Source organism: Oenanthe melanoleuca, chromosome 3, assembly GCF_029582105.1.
Source record: "Oenanthe melanoleuca isolate GR-GAL-2019-014 chromosome 3, OMel1.0, whole genome shotgun sequence".
Taxonomy (NCBI): Eukaryota; Metazoa; Chordata; class Aves; order Passeriformes; family Muscicapidae; genus Oenanthe; species Oenanthe melanoleuca.
This window is the reverse complement of record NC_079336.1, coordinates 30,711,048-30,732,407: the sequence shown is the minus strand read 5'-3', so window position 1 is coordinate 30,732,407 and position 21,360 is coordinate 30,711,048. Positions and strand designations below refer to the sequence as shown.

The following is a 21,360-nucleotide window of genomic DNA, read 5'->3' as shown; positions in this document are numbered from 1 at the left end:
AACATCTGTAGAAAAGCTATGTGAGGTGCTTTATGTTGAGAAAGTATTCCTTAATTGTAGAGCATCTGGTATCCTGAAGAATAGGTAAGAAATCAGATATGAAATTAAGTCTGGAAAATATACTTCAGTTTGGGATTGGAAATAAAAGCCAGGAATTATATCTCCTGGGGAAGGTTGTGGGATTTCTTTGCTTGGTGTGATTATTTTGATGTAATTTTTAAAAAAAATAATTTATTCTGAAGAAAAATTCTGATATTGTCCTTATCATTTGTGTTTCTGTTATTAAAAAATTCCTGCTAGTCTCTTACAAGAGAGAACCATGAAAGAAGTTTTGTATATGTGTATTTTATGCAAACTAGACTTTGTAAACGTGACCTAGATGACTCAAAATATGGTTGCAAAAGGATACCCACCAGTTTCTACTTTGGAATATGTAGCAGGTGAACATTACAGTGAATTCTATGAATAAGTAGTATTAGGTAGAATGCAATCTTGAAAGCTAGATTCTGTGCATGTTTCTTAAAACCCCTTCAGGTTAAAATAAGAGGAAATAGCTGGTTTATGCTGTAATGGGCTGTGTGTTGTCTCTTTGGGAGTAGTATGTTTTCTGAGTTACTAATTCTGAAGGTGTTGCGTAGCTCACACCTTCAGAATGCTGTTGAAGAAATATTTGACATGGTGGCAAAGTTGATCAACTTTGTTCCCAAGCTAAAGCTTTTTGTGGGCACCACCTTAGAAACTGAATTAAGAGCAGAGGTTGCATGTGCAAGCAATTTGTTTTTACTGGATCACTTCACTGATCCAGTTCACAGCACAGCTATGCAAAAATTACATCATGAGGGAGGGAAGGAGTATTTCAGGTTGAGAGTTGCAGCTAGAGAAAATGCTTATGGATTTATACCCTTCAGTAAGCATGTTTTGGAGATTCTGTTCAAAAGATCAAGTCCAAATAAATATTTTTGGTGCCTGATACCATCTGGATACAGTGAAGCAGCCAAGGATTTATCAGTACCATACTACTCAGGAGACTTTAACATCGTATTGGTTTAGTAAGATAAACAGTTGTGTTTGATTTGGCATCTGCTGAATAACATGTACAGTGTGTACTAGGAATATCTAAGTAGGGTACATCCTTTTGCTGAAAATGCTTTATATGGGAGAACAGGAAGTTTTGTGTCCTGTGCCTAGAGAGTAGGAATAATTGCAGCAATAGACAATATGTTTGTAATCAAGCTGCTCTGTCTGAAATTCCATCTCTGATACTTGCCTTCCCTGGATTTACTTATTATGTGAAAAGAAATTATTCATCTAGACAGTTACTTTGAGATTCACAGAAATAAAGGGTTGGTTTAATTAGAGAAATGTTGTGAGAAGAAATACTGTGTGGCCTTCCAACATTTTGTTAGATGGTAAAAATGTTTCGTAAGATTTGGGGGGAGATATATTTCAAATATGTTCTCAAGCTGTACAAACAAGTAAGGAGAAACAGTAATGCTATATTTAGTTAGCGTATAAGAATAGCACATACCATCCCATTTCCCTTTCTGAATAGTGCTGTTTACAGATCTCTGCCCTCTGTCTTGAGCAATGCTGGAAACACCAGAGAGATGTGGTTGCAACTTTGGTGTCTGACTATCTAAATACAAGGCATGTTTTTTGGAGTGTTCTGCCCTTAACACGATGAAAAATAGTTTTGTCTGGGTACTACAACAAACATGCAAAGGCAGGAATTCATCAAGAATAACAATATTATTTCCTGGAAAAAGACATGAATTCTCTTTTTTTCACAGATATCTTCCCAGTTTGTTCTTCTGATAGAAGATGCAGTGCTTAGAGCCATTTGCAAAATAAAGAGTATTTCACTTCTGTAAACAGTGTGTGGAATTTATGTAGTGGTTTACCAAAAACACCAAGTGTTAGCAGAGACTGTTTGTAGCCTGTGCACTTTTTTGTTTTGATTCACTGGAATGTATGGGAAACAATCATTGCAGTGTTGAGTGTAATGTAAATTTGCCTTCAGATGTGTCTCAGTAGCCTCTGTTCCTTTTCCTGACAGATTCTGACAATGCCTAGAAAATTCTCACTGCTTTCTAGCCTTTTGTAGGTGCTGTGTGCTTTATCCCCTTGAGGATATTATGCATATTGAATACTCTAAAAACAAGGATTAAAAAAAAATGTGGTGCTGAGTCCTTCTCCATTTAAAAAAGTTAAAAATTGCCACGGAACACTGAGTTCAGTATCTGTTAATGTAGAAACCTGGCAAAGACTTCTTTATGTTTTATGATATAAAGGTTTTGGAAAGTAGGTAGAAATACAAATATTAGTGTGTTTATTTGTATATTATAAAACTTAGAGGGATTTCTACTCTGCTTTTTCTTTTTGGTGTATTGGACCTTTACATTAAAGCTATCTTTCCTTTATGCTTTTAAATGCAAATCCCGTGTTGGGACACTTAAAGAGGATCTTATTTGGCGTGCATTGTACAAAGAATACAGCCATTTGTCAGAGCTTTGTTTTAACTAGTTTGTGGAACCTCTGTTTCATGTTTCAAATACATTCCTTGAATACATATTTATGGGTTTCAGCTTACTACCTCATTACAGTGATGACATAATAAAAGCATTCAGCCATATGGTATGATATACAGCAAGATCAAAGTAGAACTGTTAGACTCTGTATGTCTGAACCGTGGAAATTTATACTGGAAGGGTTAAAAGAAAAAAAAAAAAGAAATCACTGGAAATATCTCTCTTAGACTGTTCAGGCCTTTGTAAGGCTATTTTTTCAGTGATATGGAAACAAATACCAAAATCTTACCAGAACAATAAGCCTTTTCCTTCCATAATATATTTCTTGTTCAAAAAAGGTAAGTTAGACAGTGAATTTAGTGATACTTGATTGTTAACTTAGGGCTGTCCTTCAGTGATGTATAACCAGGTGAATTAGTTGAATTCTTGTTGCTCCCATTGAATTGCTCTATGGTGCAATGATAAATGGATGGTTTTGTTACTGATTTGTTGGTCTCACTCACGTGTAATTTAGGGTATTTTGTTCATGCAGAAAATAATGTTCTAAATCTTTCCTGCTTTTTTCTGTAAATGTTTCTATCATAGCTTTTAAAATTTTCCTCCACTTAATTTTTTGAGAATCCATGACTTTGGCAGGAAAACAGACTGAAAAATTGGTGAAATAGAACATGCATTGTATGGCAGTGACTTGTTAGCATTTCAGCTCCTCAGTGTCTCTGTAGGATAACTGTCACATGTCACTTTTAGGTTTACTATTTCCGACAAGGTCATGAAGCATACGTTGTAATGGCTAAGAAGAACAAAATATATAATATTAATCCCAAGAAACAGCCGTGGCATAAAATGGAATTGCGGGTAAGTTTATTTTTCTTTTTTGTTTATATCTTAATAGCTAACAAAAAAAAAAAAAAAAAAAAAAAAAAAAAAAAGAAAAAAAAAAAAAAAAAGAAATGAATGGAAGTAAGTCCCTGATACAAATAAATCTAGTGCTCTTAATATTGTAAGATCAGGGAAAAATTTAACTTAATATTCAAATGAAATGAGACCTTAAACGGTACTACTTTTTGTATAGCTTGAGCAGATGAGATGGCTATACTTCATAGCAAAATATTTTTCAAACATATTGCATTGTGAAATAATTGCTCATTGTGGAAGAATAAATTTCAGGTTCTAGATTTTGACGTGATCTGGCAGAAATATAGTGCATTCAATATACCCATGTTTTCATGTTTCCAAAAGCTATTTCAATTAACTTCAGTGGTGGTACATCGTATTTTGTTTATTCTAGGAGCAAGAGCTGATGAAAATAGTTGGGATTAAGTATGAAGTGGGATTGCCTACTCTCTGCTGTCTTAAACTAGCTTTTCTTGACCCTGATACGGGTAAACTGACTGGAGGAGCCTTCACCATGAAGTAAGGAAAGCAATATTGTATGGAAATTGGGGGTTTTCTTGGATGGGGGAGGGCCAGGAGGGTGTTGAGGTTGAAAGTTAAATGATGACATTAACATTGACCTTGTGCTTTTCAAGTGTTGAATTTGAAGTGTTAATTTTTTTATGTAAGTGCTTTATGTGGTACTTTTGCTGTTTTATTGCTTAATAGTTATGTGTTCTGTTGTAATTAGGTACCATGATATGCCAGATGTCATAGATTTCCTGGTTTTGAGACAACAATTTGATGATGCAAAGCATAGACGATGGAATATAGGTGAGTTGTCAGGAAAGTTGTGTGCTGTGGTTTTGTTTGTTTGTTTTTCTGTCTACCTGTTTTCCTGGTAACTTTCTTAAAAGTAGGTTATGATAAAGAAATCCTAATATGTGCTGAAGTAGTTCTGCCCATAGTTAGCTGGTGGTTCTACTTAGTTCTTTACCAAAGTGGCAGCAAACAAGCAAAATAGTGAAGGTGAACTTTAAAAGAAAGTGCAAAAAAAATTCAGTTGTATATTTGTAGAGAGGATAGTTAGGGATAGGTTTTAGGAATATGGTGTTTATTTCTTGCTGATAATTTCTTGTAGCCTATATATTGTTTATATCTCTCTTTTTTTTTTTTTTTTTTTTTTTTTTTAATTGAAGGCCTTCCTACAGCTGCATTGCTACTAGGATTTTTTTTTTCCAATTTCTGAAATTTCTGCTGAGAACATGGAAATACCGTTTCAAAAATTGCAATCTGATGTCTAAATTATACAACAAGGATGCTCTTTCCATCTCCTTATACTTTTTGAATTCTGTTCTAAACCCTGTGGTTTAGCTTCATTGAAGCGTATATAGTTATAATTCACTGCCAAGTAACGAGGGAATGACTTGGATTCTTTTTATTTTGCCTGTGCCCTGTTGCTTTGGAGTACTGGATACTGGAACAATGCCCATGACTGTTAGGCCTTCCAGTCAGATCTATTTCCTAGTCATCTTTTCCATACAATGATAAAAGATCACCTTTCAGCAATGGAATGAATTAATCTCCTGCCCTTTGATATCCTTAGGTTGTGTGCCTTAGTAGTAGATGTATAAATTGCATGATGCCACCAGAATAAGTTCCATGTCATCTGACACTTCACACTATTTTGGCTGAAAAGACAGCTCATCTTCAGTTCTATAGGGAATTTGGTAAAGACCCTAGACTTCTGATCCAATAAGAAATGTAAACCTTGTTTTCTTCTTCAAAGATCATTTCAGGTTAAAGATCTCGTAAGTGACAAGGTTGATGAAGATCTAGTAATAGGTCACTAAGCTTTGCTGTTTCCTCATGGCTATGGATCTGTGGTCTTGCCCTCCTCTGCCATGCCATGTTTTTGCAGAAAATCATGGCAGCAGGAGAAGAATGATTGCCCCAGTTTGGGAACAGCCTAGCCAGGCTTCCTGAGCTGGTACTGTATTTCAAGAAATTTGCAGCCTGGGATAAATTGAAGCTACACTGAAAGTATTTGAAGTCCCAGGACCTTATATCAAGCTTCCAATGCAAATAATGTGAATTTTTATTGTTATTTGGGCTTTGTTTGTTTTTAGGCAAGAATATTTGCTTAATATTTTTTAATATTAAATTGATATTAATGTATGAATGCTTTTAGAAAGAACAAATAAAAAATTTGAAATTACAGTTTCTTATTTGCATTCAGGTTTTATTTATTGCATATTTTTATCTTACTGTAGTTTAACTTCAAGTTTAATGCTTGGGCTGTGAATTCCACATAGGCTTTTTGTTATCTTCAAGTGAGCATAATGCAGGGATACTCAAGTCTGGAAAATCGTGCTAGAGCTGCCTTCTTCAGACAGATCTTGGTCTGCTGTCTGCATAGATGAGGCAGCACAGAGAACATGGGGAAACTAGTGATTCAGGAGATGGTTCTTTCACTCATGTTGTTTTCTGCTTTATCATGCTGTCTGTAGGAATGCTGTGACTCTTGAGAGCTTGGAAGCAGTTGCTAGTATATGCCCCTTTATTTTTGATCTGCTTAGTGTCCAACGCAGGGAAGTCACTCCTAGTTCTACCTATGCACGTTTCTTTGTAAAACTAGGGAAGGCCATATTGGAAAACTGTAATTTTATAGCTCTTCAGAAAACGTGTTATTTTTTTAAAATAAAGCATCAAGCCTTATTTACATTTTTGATCTTGCATTTCAAATATTTCTGGTTTACCTGGTTCTATTCAGCACAATTAGGACTATTAATAGAAGCTTTATAATTGTCCTGAATTACTTGCGATCCACTAAATTTAAAACTTAAAAAAAAATGCAGTAAAGAAAGCAGACCATTTTTGAGAATATATTTACTTCCTGTTATGTCAGACAAATTCAGCATTTATTTCAGACAACTTCAGTAAGCATATAGACAGAGGGTGAGTATTGAAATGGAACAAATACTGCAGCAGTTGAGTGTATGTATTCAAATCCCGTGAACATAAAAATGTGTAGTTCTTGGAATCTTAGGCTTAAATTACATTTTTTCTTGTATTGAACAGAATACTACGCTAAAATTGTTTCTTATTTTTGTGGCATATGTTGTAGAAAATGTTAGCATTTATGATGGTGTGTACTACATGCATTCTCGTGTAATTTTTTTAATAACGCTTCTGACCTTTTTTTCTCAGCTGTGTGGATGCTTTATGGTAGTGAAGCCATTGCAAGTCATAGTAAATTACTTTGCTAACCTTTTTGAGCAAGCTTTAATAAATTTTATGCTATTATCAGTCAGATTGCCTGCATAGTAAAGAGAATGAACCTCTCGAGTTACATTTGCATTGCTGAAAAAGCACTTCAGGAACTAAGGAGGACAAGCTCAGCAGCTTGTAAAATATTCCCCATACAGAAGTGTCATAGTGCTCAGTCATTTTAAGGTAGTATGTAGTATTTAATGCAAGTAGATTTGAGTCTTAAAGGAATCTTAAAGCATTGAAATGTCTTACCTTTTATATAAAATTAAGATATAAATTCACAAGTAAAGAATATGTAGGTAGATTTGCAAATAATTATTTTTCTAAAATGTCATATTAGCTTTCATTTTGGTTAAAAAACAATCTTCAAAAAAAGTTTGATAGTTTTGTTTTAATACTGAGCATTGACTCATGCTTGCCTGCTGAGGCTGTAAATTTTCAAAAGGATTTCTGTATTCAAGATCAATCCAGATATATCTAAAACTGCTTTTGTGGGAGGATAGCATGCCTTATATTAATGAAATTATTTTGTGTTCTTACCTAGGTGATCGTTTCAGATCAGTGATAGATGATGCTTGGTGGTTTGGAACAATTGAAAGCCAGGAACCTCTTCAGCCTGATTATCCTGACAGCTTATTTCAGTGCTACAATGTCTGGTTAGCAAATTTATCTTCAATCTTTATGTTAATTAGTTACGTCATTTGAAGTACTGACTGAGAAACTTAATTTAATTAAATTCAGTCATGCATCTCACTGTGCCAGTTTATTATAATGTTCTGTGGTGTATAAATTAAAGTTTTGTTACAAACATTAAATAATTACATTGTTGAAGCAATATTGGTAGATAATTTAAGTGTGGTTATTTTTAAGCTGGGACAATGGTGATACTGAGAAGATGAGCCCTTGGGACATGGAGCTGATACCAAGTAATGGTATGTCACCTTAATAATATAATTTGTTTTACAAGTGTATTTTAAGAAGAAGAAAAAAAAGTTATATGGTTTTACATAAACAATCCTGTTATTTGGGGGGAGTGGGAGGAAGGCCCACAAACCAGTTGCATTTAAAGAATATCTTTAAATCAATTACTAAACTAAAAGTGAATCAGGATAAAAGTACTGTGAAAAAACAGCCATGCTAGATAAACTGAGTGATGTTGAAAATAGCAATAATACAAAAATTGCTATAGATAATTTTCAGTTAAACTTAACTCTTAGTGCAATTAAGAAGGTCAACCCCTGCCCTAGGTCAGCTTGAGGAAACTGGCTGCTCTATGATATGTCAGCATTTCTGCAGACATTCAGTGCATTGCAGATGCAGCCTGTGCCTGTGAGTGAGTTTGGTAATAGCAGGAGTTTTCTCCCCATCTGGCCCAGCACACATAGCAGGTTACACATGCTGCAGAGTGGGCAGCTTAGCATGGGCACTGTTCACATGTTCACAGACAAGAATGTAGTATTTCTTCTTCCATAGTTTTTGGGTTGGTTGGCTGGGTTTTTCTAAGATTCATAGAACTCTTGTTAAAAGCAAAATAGAATCAGCATTTTTCCCTTGTGTTTTCCATGAAATATTTAATAATATTGTTTCTCAAAAGTAACCATAAATAATTCTTAATTATTTTAAGTTGTAATTCTGTTAATTTCAACTTTTTATTTTGATTCAGTCCTTCTTTTAATAGGTATCTCTTTGTCATAAGTAAAATACAGGTGTTAGAATGATAACATGACTAAAACAAATAATTAAATTAGACCACCCCGTTTACTTTTCAGTAAAGACGAATTCCTGTTGTCTTAGGAAAGGAGAAACCATTTTCAGATAAAGAATAGCTACAGATTAAGATAACTAAACCTGAACCTGATTTTTTTTGCTATATTCACAAATATTTATATTTGTTGTACCTTCTTAAATATTGTTCAGAGGACTGCTTAACATCATACTTTGAAAATCTGCTGTTATAGTATAAATTGTCAAAATTGGTAGGTTCTCAGAGATGCTAAGGTGATAACACTATTAATTTGCATACTCAGGAAGTGTGGTTTTAGCATTTGAACTCAAAATTGCCAATGTAGATCCACTACCTGGAGAATGTTTTAGCAGCAATATCAGAGTTATCTTAAGCTTCATCTGGAAATCTTCTGCCATTCCTTACCAAAGTAACTTATTACCAAGAATATTTGCTTTTAAACACAGAATAACTCCATAACCAAAACACAAGTTTTAACTCTGATAAATGAGTGTATCAGTTGATTCTAAAATAAATTTTACAATTAGCTATTAGGAAGAGGATAAATCTTCAGGGAGCAAGATCTACACCAAACTGCATTGTAAGGATTTAAATGTAACACAGAATAATTTCCAAAAAAGATACTGGATATATCCAAAATGTCTTTGAGCAAATCAAGAGCTATGCATTTGTAAAAATGATTTCACGGTATCTTTGATTTACAGGTATATGTGTTGCACAAGATACAAACATTAATGTTTTATTTTATTTTCATATTACATTCCAGCTGTATTTCCAGAAGAACTGGGAACTAGTGTTCCTTTAACTGATGATGAACGTAGAACGCTGCTCTACAAACCTTTGGATGGAGAGTGGGGTTCCAGGACCCGAGAGGAGGAGTGTGACAGAATTATTGCAGGGATAAACCAACTAATGACTCTAGGTAAATTCTGAATAATATGGGAAATGTTTTTGGTTGGTATTTTTCAGACTATGATCATGTGCACTTCTAAAATTACCAAAATGAATGTGCACTTCTGAAATTACCAAAATGAATGTACAAAATGAATGTAATAAAATACACATGTAACCTCTTGATTAATTGGAACAAAACTTTCTCATTGAATATCAGTTTTAAAGTTTTTTTTATAGTGAGTACATATGAAGCCTAAATTTTTTCCTGTTTCCCAAGGTAACTGTTGCTTTTTGGTGGGTAATTTGACATATGTGGGGGATGAGTTTTATATGTTAAAAGCAACTACTTGATTTTTTAACTTTAGATATCAGAATATCGTGTTGGGGTTAAAATTAAAACCTTTATGATTAAGTGAGTATTAACTAAATTACAGACAGATTGAGGGGGGAAGGAAAAAAGCATAGATTTACTTAGATAATGAATATCTATGTGTGGATTTTCCCCATACTGGCCTTTTCTAATTCCTGATTTCTTCCCCACATTTCCTTAATTACGCAAAATCTTGTGGGAAAAGTAATTGATTACCTTAGGAAAGCTACTTGCTCTTTGGTTGTGGAGCAATTATTCTTCACAGGCAGCTTCTGAAAAAGTAATTGTTAAAATTTTTAATGCATTGCTGCAAAATTTACCTGATCAAAGATGGATGTCTGGGTGGCGATCCATCAGAAAATATAGGCTGAATTATAAGTCTTTGGTATGTCTTTATGGGGATCAATAGGTGTTCCATCAGCAGTCTTAGGTTTTGGGGTAACAGTGGTCATGTATTAAATATAAAAGTTACAGATACTTTTTTAAACTGATTTTTGAAGCACTTAATGCAAGGTAAGATTTATATTTCAAAAAAGCCAAAAATCTCTTAACTCTTGAAATAATTCTGATTACCTGTTTATCTATGCCATATGGTTTATTTGATGATATGCTGCATAAGAAGCTTCCTAAACAAAGGAGTTATCTGTACAGTGCAGTAGAACAAATTAGAGAATTATGTTAAAAGAACAACAGAGGAAATGAAATTTGAGCTGTTTTTGCTGTGCCATCTAAGAGTAATAGTTTTACATTTTGCATTAGTGTTTAGCAGACCACTTAGTTTGGGATTTGGGTATAGCAGGTGTGGTATGTACTGGTACAAAGTAGCAGTTGCTAGAACATTCAAAATAATAAGTTAACAGCTTTTAGAAGAAGAGTGATCTTTCTAGCAGTAGCATTTTTTCTGTTTTTAAAGACTTTTGACACTTTTAAAGGTGATTTTCTAGTTTTGTACTGCAGTATTTTTCCTTGAGATATAAGATGTTAGAATGATTTGTCTAAGCCCTCATGATGATTCTAATTACAGGAGGGAAAAAGCAAGGCTGTTTAGGTGCACAGAAATAAATTGCTCAGCAGACCTCTAACACTTTATTGGATTGGTTTTGTAAGGCTTCTTTGCTTTTAGGTAGGAACAGGAGAGAGTGGTTCTGTTTTACTTTGAGCGTGGATTTTACCCACATCTTACAGAGGCTGAAATAGCACTGTAACTTTTATGGCAGGAATTTAATGTATGGCTTTGTTTGAAGATACGAGAGCGGCAATATAAAGTGAAATGAAATCAGCCTATGCTGTAAATAATGATACTGAATTGCATGCCTTCATCTGTGTATAATTTTTATACTTTTCAAGTGTATATATTTCAAATGTGCGCTTGCTGTGCCTTTGGGGAGTGTGGTGCTTCATGCATAACAGAATAGGGACCCAGTCACTGCAGCAATGGGATGTACAGCACACACCTCAGCAAGCACTCTATTTAGAGTAACAAAAATAATTTGGAATATCTAGAGTAGTTCCTGTTACTTTTGGAAAACTTCTGTACATTTCAAGCATGAGGAAATAGCTTATGTTGCAGGGGGGTGAATCTCAAAACTGCTATGGAACTTTGTGGTATATAACGCTGGAGGTTTTATGGTTTGTTCTGTTACTTTTTCTGTCTAGATATTGCTTCTGCATTTGTGGCACCAGTGGATCTTCAAGCTTACCCAATGTATTGCACTGTTGTGGCATATCCCACAGACCTCAGTACCATTAAGCAAAGACTGGAAAGCAGATTTTACAGGTTAGACCCAAGTCTCAGTTCTGCTGTGATCTACCAACAGCTGTAGTTTTGGTAACTCTTTGACTTGTCATACCAAACCAGGAGGTGGGCGTGGTTGTGCGCTTTTACTTTCTTTCATCATCTATCCTTGATCTAGGTTTCCATTTTCTAAAACTCAAAAGAGGATTGAACATCTCCAAAATGCATTGTAGAACTACATGGCATTCAAATTCCTGATTATGCAAATGACTTGTTCCATGTGAGATTCAAATTGCAGGGTTAGTAGAGTGACTTTTGATCCAAAGTATTTTTTTAAAATACTTTTAAAATAATTTTAATAAGAGAAACCTTAAAAATATCTCAGGTGGTTTCTTTTTGTCCTAATAGGCTTTAAAAAATATTCTTGCATCACTTAAGCAGCTACACAGAATCTGACTTCTTAAATTATTGGTGTTGAACTTCTGAGCTGTTGTACAGTAACAAAAATAAGTTTATACTTTTTGATACTGTTTTGATGTTTTCCTAAACTGTCATTGCTGTGGGTTTATTTTGGTTTTTTTTTTGTAAATATCTATATAAGAGTATAGTTCTTTAAATTGCTTCAGCTTCCTTGAATTCTTGTTCTGTTTCTTGTTTTAAAATCAGTGTCACTTTAGTTTCCTTTGAATAAATATGGATAGGATTTTGTTTTGGTCCAAATTTCAAAGTTCATTTTCAGTGCTTTATATATGCTAAATGATGATTGAATTCTAAACTAGATTTTTCTTTTTATTTTCAAAAAAGCACCTCTGGTTTTTGCCATTCTATTGCAACATTGAATTCTGCGTTTATTGTGTTGTATGACATAATCCAACTTTCTCTTCTATAATGTGCTACTTTGCTGTAAGGTGGAGAGAACGTTTTGCTGGATTTTGTTTCTCTTGTCAAAAGAGTAAGCAGTTATTTTTGATAATCAGCACACCTTCAATAAATTGGACTTTATTGCTATTTTTTTATTGCCAAGACCTAGTTAGGTAATAAGCAACCACACTGTGTTGTGCTTTTCAGGGATTTTTTTTTTTTTTTAATTTCCTTTTTTCTTTTTGCATTTAGTGGATTGTTCAGATCACTTTTGATATTTGGTAGTTTTTCATGAGGCTTTTTTTTACCTTAAAACTAACTTTCATGCTGTCAGAGTGTTTATTATCTTTTTATTTTACATTTTTTTTAAAATTTGGATCTATTTTTTCCAGTTATTCTGCTTTTGTGCATCATTTTTTATAATATGGCTATTCTATATTTAGGTTATTAAATCACGGGAAATCTGATTGTTGTCTATGTGTTAGAATAAGGTATGCTCTAAAACATTTTTATTATTATTTTGTTAATCTTTAACTGAGTTCAAAGGCAATATAGGATGGGTTATATATATATCATAAAGGAAAAATAAGAGCCTAAGTGTCACTGCTGAGTTTTCCTGAGGGGTGTCAGCTGTATGTTCTTGAAGCCATTTGTATAGATTGCTACAGAATATAACATTAGAACAGGAAGCCAGAGGAAGCTGCTGCTGCTCACTTGGGGCAGCATATCCTATGTGCGCATTTTCTGATGTAATGGAAAACAACGGTGAATGAGAAGAAGGATGTAACTTTTTTCCCCTCTGTTCATATGCACTGCTAGAAATTGTCCTTATTTCATTTCATTTTTCTGCAAACTGTTTGGATGCAGGCGCCTTTCTTCGTTAATGTGGGAAGTGCGGTACATCGAACACAATACTCGCACGTTTAATGAACCCGGAAGTCCTATTGTCAAAGCTGCCAAATTTGTCACAGATCTTCTGCTACACTTCATAAAGTGAGTTGCTTTCGTAGGTCTGTTGTAATTTCTATCTCTTACCAAGGTAAGAGCCTTTTCAGATCTGGATTTTCAAGTAAGATAGCTCTGCACTTTAAATAAACCGGTTGTCTGCTGTTGGGGCAGAATAGAATAGAGTTTATGTTGACAAAGAACTCATAAGATTGCAAAACAAGTTCTGTAATACATTGAGTGGCATAGATTGGCATGGCATTTTATTTTGAGAGACTTTCTCCTAAATGATAAAAAAGGGTTTGAGTATCTTCATGGAGTTACATATGTATTAATTGGTAAGTTAGGAGTTCTAATTTTGAGTTTGAATACTGACTGTGTTAACATAATTCTAAAATCTAGTTTGCAATTTATGATAGGTTTCAAAATGATGTTTTGTATGTATGCAAAGTAAAAATTAAAGGCTTTGTAGTAGCTGAAGTTGTAGCTGTCTTTCAAATAATATATTATTATCTATAGACAAACTCAATGACAAATATTTAAGATTTTTCAGTCAGTTGACGCATCTACAGACCTGAAGTTTGTAAGAACTTACTCTGCCTGCTGCCTTGGTTTGCTTGTACACAATGAGCGCTGCTGTTTCCACCGAGTAGACACAGCAAAATACTTCATTAGTTTAACAAAAATTGTGACATTTTTAGTGATTTAGTTTGTCAGTGTTAAATTGAATCTAGGTTTTTTTTTTATTTTGTGTGTTTTTAAAAACATTAGAACTCTGTCTAGTATTTGGAAATCTAGGACTAACTCCATAAATAAATCTTCAATTTCTTCAGTGCCTGTGATTTCTGATATTTGCTGGAGAATGTAAAACACTTAACTGCTTTAGATGTTAAAAAATTTAATGAAATATACACCATTAGGAACAGATATATATCTAAATAACTTTGTTACTAATTTTGTTCTTTGACATCTTTGTCCTACATGGGTTTTTTTCAGATTAATTAAGCAGCTCAGGGGTTTTCAAAGTGTATGTAGCTCAGAGTTTTTCAAAGTGTATGTTTTTAATTGGCTTAGCTAAATTAGTGGATATTCTTATTTAATAATGGCCTATAGCTTGAGTATATTAATATACTAATCTAAGTGAACTAGCAATTCGTGTAAAGCCCAGACTTTATGGTTGTAACTGTAAGATAGAAGGCCACAACAGAAAGTAAAGTCCATGGTTCTAATGAGAATGAAATATCTAGATGCCTCTGAGAATCTTTGTCTTAGTTTCTGAAGCTGCCCAAGTATCTTAAAGAGCTGAAAATGGGGGATAGGTGTTGCAGTCAGTTTATATTTTTTACCTTCTCTCACAGCTGTTTTAATGGTAATGGCAGTAGCCTGTATTATGGATTCTGATCCGGTGTGGAGCTGCTGAGTGTTTACAGTAACAAGTAGTAAAAGTGTTACAAACCACTTTTCTTCCCTGTGGTTTGTATTGCTACGTAGTAGAACACCTTTGAGCTTTCCTTTGTAGAGAAGTTTCGTATGTTAATCAAGAATTGAAAATCTGTGTCTTTTGCTGATTTAATTACACAGGTTTACACAATAACAGTGTTAGTCCTTACACACTTGCATTTCAAATGTCATACACTGTGGGTGCTAAATTGAATTATTAAATTGCACTTTTGTACAATAAATGTACTGTAATGCTTCTTGCAAAGCTAGATGGGCCTCAAACCTTTCATATGGTTTAGGATTAGATTTTTCTGATGCTGACAAATGCATGGCAAAGGATTATGATTTTTAATTTTAAAACATTCACACTGTTAAGTGATCTGTATTTTACAACTTTTTGAGTAGATGGTTAGCTTGACTTATTACTTCAGTTCTCTTAGTATTCATTTAGCACTAAACACATTTTATTTGGAAATGGCTTGGTAAATATTTTCCTTTTCCTAGGCAAATTATAGTTCATTCCTTGATGATAGAAAATAAATGTTAGCTTGTGTTTCTTTTTACAGAGACCAGAGCTGCTATGATATAATTCCATTATACAATGCAATGAAGAAGAAAGTGTTGTCTGACTCTGATGAGGTAAGTGGCTGTGTCTTGGGCATTGGCATTGAAACACTGAGAAAGAAGACTGCTGTCTTTGGAAGACCAAAGTACTGGTTTCAGTCACTGCTGGGAAGCAGAGTGTACTTTTCTGTCAGGACAGTGTTTCTTCTTGTCAACTGGAAAACTGGGTGAAAATCCAGCCTCCTCTCTTCCCTTAGTGCAGAGAGCTTTAATAGTTTGCTGGAGTATGCTGCTTAGACTTCTGAGAGGTTCTCAAAATCGACAGTCACATGAAATGCTTCTCAGAGGGATGGGGGTAGGACTGTAAAGACTCAAATTATAAGTTTAAAGTATAAAAAAAATCGCCTACTCATATATGTTTATATTTTTTAACCTTTTTATGCGACTCATTATCTTGCTCAAAGGAAGAAGAGAAAGACACAAATGTACCGGGGACTTCCACTAGAAAAAGAAAGGTAAATGTTTTTAAATTTTTTTATTTATATTTTTAGTGCTACAATTGCTAAAATGTATTTCTAAACAATGGAATGTAATATTTCTAGTATTGTGTTATGTCAGCTTTTTGAGAGTTTTGAACTTAGTAAAGTGTTGTTCTTCTGAGGTGTTCTGTGTAAAAGTATTTCTGTCTGTGCTGCTGCATGTTGTGAATTAATTTATATCCTGTGGGCAACTTCTCCATTAGATTTAGTAAAAGCAGCTAGTTTATTTAATATATCCCAGGCAATATTGTCATTTCAGGATCATCAGCCGAAGCGGAGGCTGCGTAATAGGGCTCAGTCATATGATATTCAGTCATGGAAGAAGCAATGCCAGGAGCTGCTGAATCTCATTTTTCAGTGTGAAGACTCCGAACCGTTTCGACAACCAGTGGATCTTCTTGAGTATCCAGTGAGTATTTTAGAACAAGATGACTGGTTAACTTTGAACCTTTTTTCAGTTCTTTCAGTTGAAACTTCAGGCAGCTATAGTGACAGAATTTTTTTCAGCACTTCATTGTCACTTGTTAAGTAATGTTTACTGTTTTTTAAACTAATTTCAAAATAAATAATACTTCTCTGCTATCTCAGATACTTTTGTTGAAAAATATTTTATATTCAGGGGTGCTTATGTTATTAAGTAAATTACAGCTTTTGCAATTAAGATGTCTTTCCTTTTCTGACTGAAAAATGGTCATATATATGAAATGCATATATTTGTTTTTGCATGTGATGTGTTGTCAAGGATCATTGGTTTCATTCCACAGTATAAAAACTAAAAGTAAGATTATATGAAAACTTCAAGTAATAAAGCAAAGATTTTGCTTGCTTTCCTTCTAGCATATCTTAAGTTCTATAAAATATCACTCCAGAGTGATTAAGTTGGGTGAAATTACCGGTCTCAATTAGAGAAAATACTTCTCTTTTGGAAGTTACTTGTAGGTCTTGACACTTCTGCAGTCACTGGGTACCATTATTTTTGAAGTAATCTAGAGTTTATGCTGTGGCCAACTACAAATGATCCTATGTGTTTGAGGTCCTCAAATGAGCTGATAGAGAGCACTGTACTAGGGTTAGGCATGAAACACACTGCTCCCTGGTGTCACAAGCCTGTTCAACATGAAGAGGCATTCCTGCAGGTTGTATTTGCTCTGATGGATTAAGTTCAACGTTTTGGTTAAATTTGGTATTTAAGTTTTTTCTTGTATGGATGTGTCTCTGTTTCTTCCATAGCCTGGAAGAATTTTTCTGTTGTTGGCTTGAATTGGGTCCTACCTAAGCCTGTGGAATTTTTAATACTTCATTACATTCATAAATTGTCAGGTAGTTGCCATTTGGGAAACTGCTTAGGTTTCAGACAGGATGTGATAAGCTTCTGATCAGGTTCAAGTATTCAAACTTCATATTTAAAGCTAATATGTAAGAACAGTATTGGTCAGTCCTAATTTTGAACTGCTGAGCCACCCCATAGGCTTGTAGTCACACTTTTTCATATCACTGTTATCTTCATGTCAGTGTGTCAGTAATGCAACTCTTTGGACACAAAATTCTGCGCTCTGCATTTCAGTAAATCAGTTTATAAAATGAATTAAAGAATCTAACAGTTAACTTCTAACCTTGACCCTACTGAGTATATCTGCAAGGAGGTATGTTGTATATTTGTGCAAAGGGGCAAAATATCTCCAGCAGTCTTCCATACCTGTTTAAAGAGGACATTTTGGTTAAACATTGAGGTTTGGAAATGGAAATGATACATTAAGGTTTGGGAAAAAATTGTAATAAATTGCTTTGCTACTTCTAAACAGGATTATAGGGACATTATTGACACTCCTATGGACTTTGCTACTGTTAGAGAAACACTGGAAGCTGGCAACTACGAGTCACCAATGGAGTTATGTAAAGATGTGAGACTTATTTTCAGTAATTCCAAGGCCTATACACCAAGTAAAAGATCAAGGGTAAGATTTTATTGTTGGTTTTTGAAATAACACTTATATCTGAAAACTATAAGACCGAAAAAGCAGAGAGACAATGTAATTTGATTGTTTAAAAAAACCCAAGTTTAATTATTTCTAATCTTAAAATATGAAAATTTCTGAGAAACTTTTACAGCTTTGTATTTGAAGGGAAAAGAATGGGTGCTCTTTAAATACTAAAAGTTCTGATGTTCTGCGTGTGTGTTTCAGAAGTAAATATTAGGAAGTGGATCTAAAGGGGAAACCACATGGAAGAAAAGTTCAGTAGAAGCAGGATTAAGAGTATAATAGTGAAATTTAACTGATCTTTTGGGGAAGAAACCAGATTTTCAAAACAAACACACAGGGAGCCCCTCCACTTTGAAGGTTCCCCCACACTGAAATATCCAGGTATAGACAGCAGAGGATGTTGAAATTCTGTGCTGTTCACCACAATGGAGTAGGATTATAATGAAGCTCAGGATTTCTGGGACACAGGACAGTTTGCATAAAGTGTCAACTTACAAAGCTATTTGTACTGAGATGTCTTGCTACTAGTAGATGCAGTATTTGATAGCAGTTAAATTATAGATGCATATTTACACAGGTTCAAGGCTTCTGTGTAGCTCTTCTTCTACTAATATGGGTTAGGTTTTAAGACCAGAATTATTAACAGCTTTTATGTTTGGCTGTTCTGAATAGCAAGTTAATCATTAGAACTTCATTGTTTTAATACTTAGGCACAAAATTTTTAGTAGACCACAAGCAGGATCAGTGACTACTCTCCAGTCAGTAGCGGACAGGCCCATTCACTGTTTAGGCTGCCATACCCCATAAAAAAATTACTCTTTCAGTTGCAGCAAATGGAAGGACATTTAGGGCATGTCTGGATTCTTTTGTGGTTTTTCCTTCTCTGCTTGACCTCATCATATCTGACATTAACTTTGTGTGGTTTCATAGATTCCTTTGTCGTTTCTTTCGTGTTTCTTCCAAACAGACTGGTTTAGTAATAAATTTGTCTTTTTTTGGTTTACTCAGAAGTAGAAGTGGAAGTTTCTTATGTCAAGAGTTTTAATATTCTAGAACTGATGTGCTTTCAGTTTCATCTAGTTGAATGTGATGTTTTTAGTGTGTCATGCACTTAGATTTTTAGCATCTTTGTCACCGATGCTTTCTTAAGCAGTAAAACCTAAAGTCATCTTTTTTTTTAACTTGGCATATCAGATACACATTCCTTTGCAAGCCATCTCCAGTAACGTGCAGAATCTCTCAAACCTATCAAGTTTTGTGCTCAGATGGTTTGGTGTGTCATTAAGTAGGAACTGATTCAATGTAGTCTCTGTGTTTCATAGAAGGTGCTGTGTCTCCTCAAAGTACCTAAAAAACCCCGTTTCCAGAATTAATAGCAACCTGCTGTGCTCTGTGGAGGGGCAAGGCCTGAGGGCCAAAAGGATCTAAAATACTCTCCAGAGATAGGGCTCCCAAGTGAGTCCCTTTATAACTGTAGTGAGAAAAGAGCTACTGAATTTGGGAGTCTCTGGAAATCATCCAAGTCTAGAAATGGCAAAAATAAAGTGCAACTACAGAAGTCCAATACATTTATTGTACCTGTTGCAGCCAACTTACTTGTAGTATCAATTCACATATAAAAGGAATAGACTGATGTTCAAATATAGGATAAAAGGATGCAACTTATGAGAGCAGAAAATAAGATTTCTTGACCCTAGGTATGATACAGTAAAATTACATTAAGGATCTCTCTTTGTGATTTCTGTTGAAACTAGGAAGGGATGCATCCAATAAAGGCAGCTGCAAAATTGGCTTTTCCAATTTTTCCTTTTCTGTGTCATCTGCAGTTGTGACACACTTTTCAAAATCATGAAAATAGATAAAGCAAACCTACACACAGGTTAGCTATATTTGTTGAGGCAGATTGTAAATTTCCCTAAAACATTTCTATTTTAATCACTTTTTGCTTTTCTACCTATTGTTCGGTGATAAATAAGTGAAAAGATGCTTTGGAGAAGTATAAAACTTGTTTTTCGGCTTTTCTTTTTTAGATCTACAGCATGAGCTTGCGCCTTTCTGCTTTCTTTGAAGAACACATAAGTTCTATTTTATCAGATTATAAATCTGCCCTACGCTTTCATAAAAGAAATACAATAAAGAAACGAAGGAAAAAAAGAAGTAGAAGCAGCTCAGTTTCCAGTAGTGTTGCATCCAGGTACATTAATTCCTTTACAATATTCATGAAATGCTGTGAAATTTTGACATACCTAAAGAATAAAACTTAGTGTGTTTTTTTTCTTAATACTTCCTTTACTATTCCCTATATTGCAGAATGGTAGCTTTGACATGCAAGTCCCTATGATGTGGAAGAGTTTTAAACTTTACTTAGAGCTATCCTAGTGTAAGTGCTTAAAATTCAAATAACTGCTAAATGTGTACAGTAAAACAGCATCGTTAGGGTAGTGATGGCATCATGCTTTGTCATATAACTATAGTATTTATTGTAAAGATTCACTTTCCAGAAGCTCACAACTTACATGAATTTCCACAGTAAATGCCATATTTTTAACATACTTCATGCGGAGGTGATTGTTTTACTCCCACAATCTCAGACACTAGCATTTAATTTTATTTATTCCTGTAAAATGACAAAGTGGTCATCCAGGATACAAATTCTTACTCCTTTTGCAGCCCTGAAAGGAAGAGGAGATTAATAAAACCTCAGCTGAAGGCAGAAACCTCTGGCACTTCATCATCTTCTGCACCTGCACGGTCAACAGCACTGAGACACGCTTCACCTCAGATGAATGGGAAAGCTGTTGAGGCCTCCTCCCTTGTGCGGACTCGAAGCAATAGGGGGACAACAGATGTGGCTGTTACAGAGCAACCTTCTACTTCTTCAGGAGCAAAGCCTTTAACTATAAAGCCTTTAATTACAAAACCTAATACTACTGCAGGGTCAGGAAAGTCAGGCAAGTTGGGGTGGTTTTGGTTTTGTTGTTGTTTTGGTTTTGGTTTTTTTTTTAATTAAGCCATGAATGTTTTTAAAGATAAAACTGGCCCTATGGAAATTTAATATATTTCTCTCAGTTAAGACTGGTTCTGTTTTCAAACTGATGGGCCTTTGAGGCTCTTCAGAGGAGAATTGAACAAGTTAGGCTATGTTGTTTCATCTAGGAAGCTTTCTCCCTTTTAGATCATGGATCAAATTGTTTGTAGTAGAGCATAAGTTCCATTTTAGCCCAACAAGTCTCAATGTAGTATAAACTACTTGACTTGATAATTTTCTTTTTCTTTTTTTTCTTCTAGTACTGGAGAATTCAACCAAACATTCCAAGAACCAGAATATTGTATCAAATCCTACCCCACCTGATTACAGTCATAACACTAGGAATAACTCCACAAGAGAAAATCCAGAGAAAGAGAAGCCAATCAAGCGCAAAGTAAAATCTTCCACTGTTAATCCACAAGGTACCAAATTTCTTTGGAACTTTCTGCCCACCCTCAGAGTTATTGATGTAGTGACTGTAGTGTTGTTCTTTAGTTGTGGTAATTTGGGGGGTAGGGAAATTAGAATGCATTATAATTTAGCAGAATAGGGAAATCTAATGGAACAACTCAGTCACCATTAGC

General features: G+C 34.5%; 1 protein-coding gene across 2 annotated transcripts in view; it reads left to right on the top strand.

Moving 5' to 3' along the window:
* The window catches only part of PHIP (pleckstrin homology domain interacting protein), a 107,054-nt gene that overhangs the window by 78,047 nt on the left and 7,647 nt on the right, over positions 1-21,360 (top strand). For both annotated transcript variants that reach the window (XM_056486917.1, XM_056486916.1), the window contains exons 25-39: positions 3,276-3,383; positions 3,817-3,941; positions 4,153-4,235; positions 7,219-7,330; positions 7,545-7,606; positions 9,185-9,340; positions 11,339-11,459; positions 13,146-13,271; positions 15,230-15,302; positions 15,692-15,742; positions 16,026-16,175; positions 17,569-17,721; positions 19,779-19,942; positions 20,419-20,699; positions 21,037-21,198. In XM_056486917.1, the coding sequence (XP_056342892.1) occupies positions 3,276-3,383; positions 3,817-3,941; positions 4,153-4,235; positions 7,219-7,330; positions 7,545-7,606; positions 9,185-9,340; positions 11,339-11,459; positions 13,146-13,271; positions 15,230-15,302; positions 15,692-15,742; positions 16,026-16,175; positions 17,569-17,721; positions 19,779-19,942; positions 20,419-20,699; positions 21,037-21,198 (1,927 nt within the window). The remainder of the gene's footprint in view (positions 1-3,275; positions 3,384-3,816; positions 3,942-4,152; positions 4,236-7,218; positions 7,331-7,544; positions 7,607-9,184; positions 9,341-11,338; positions 11,460-13,145; positions 13,272-15,229; positions 15,303-15,691; positions 15,743-16,025; positions 16,176-17,568; positions 17,722-19,778; positions 19,943-20,418; positions 20,700-21,036; positions 21,199-21,360) is intronic.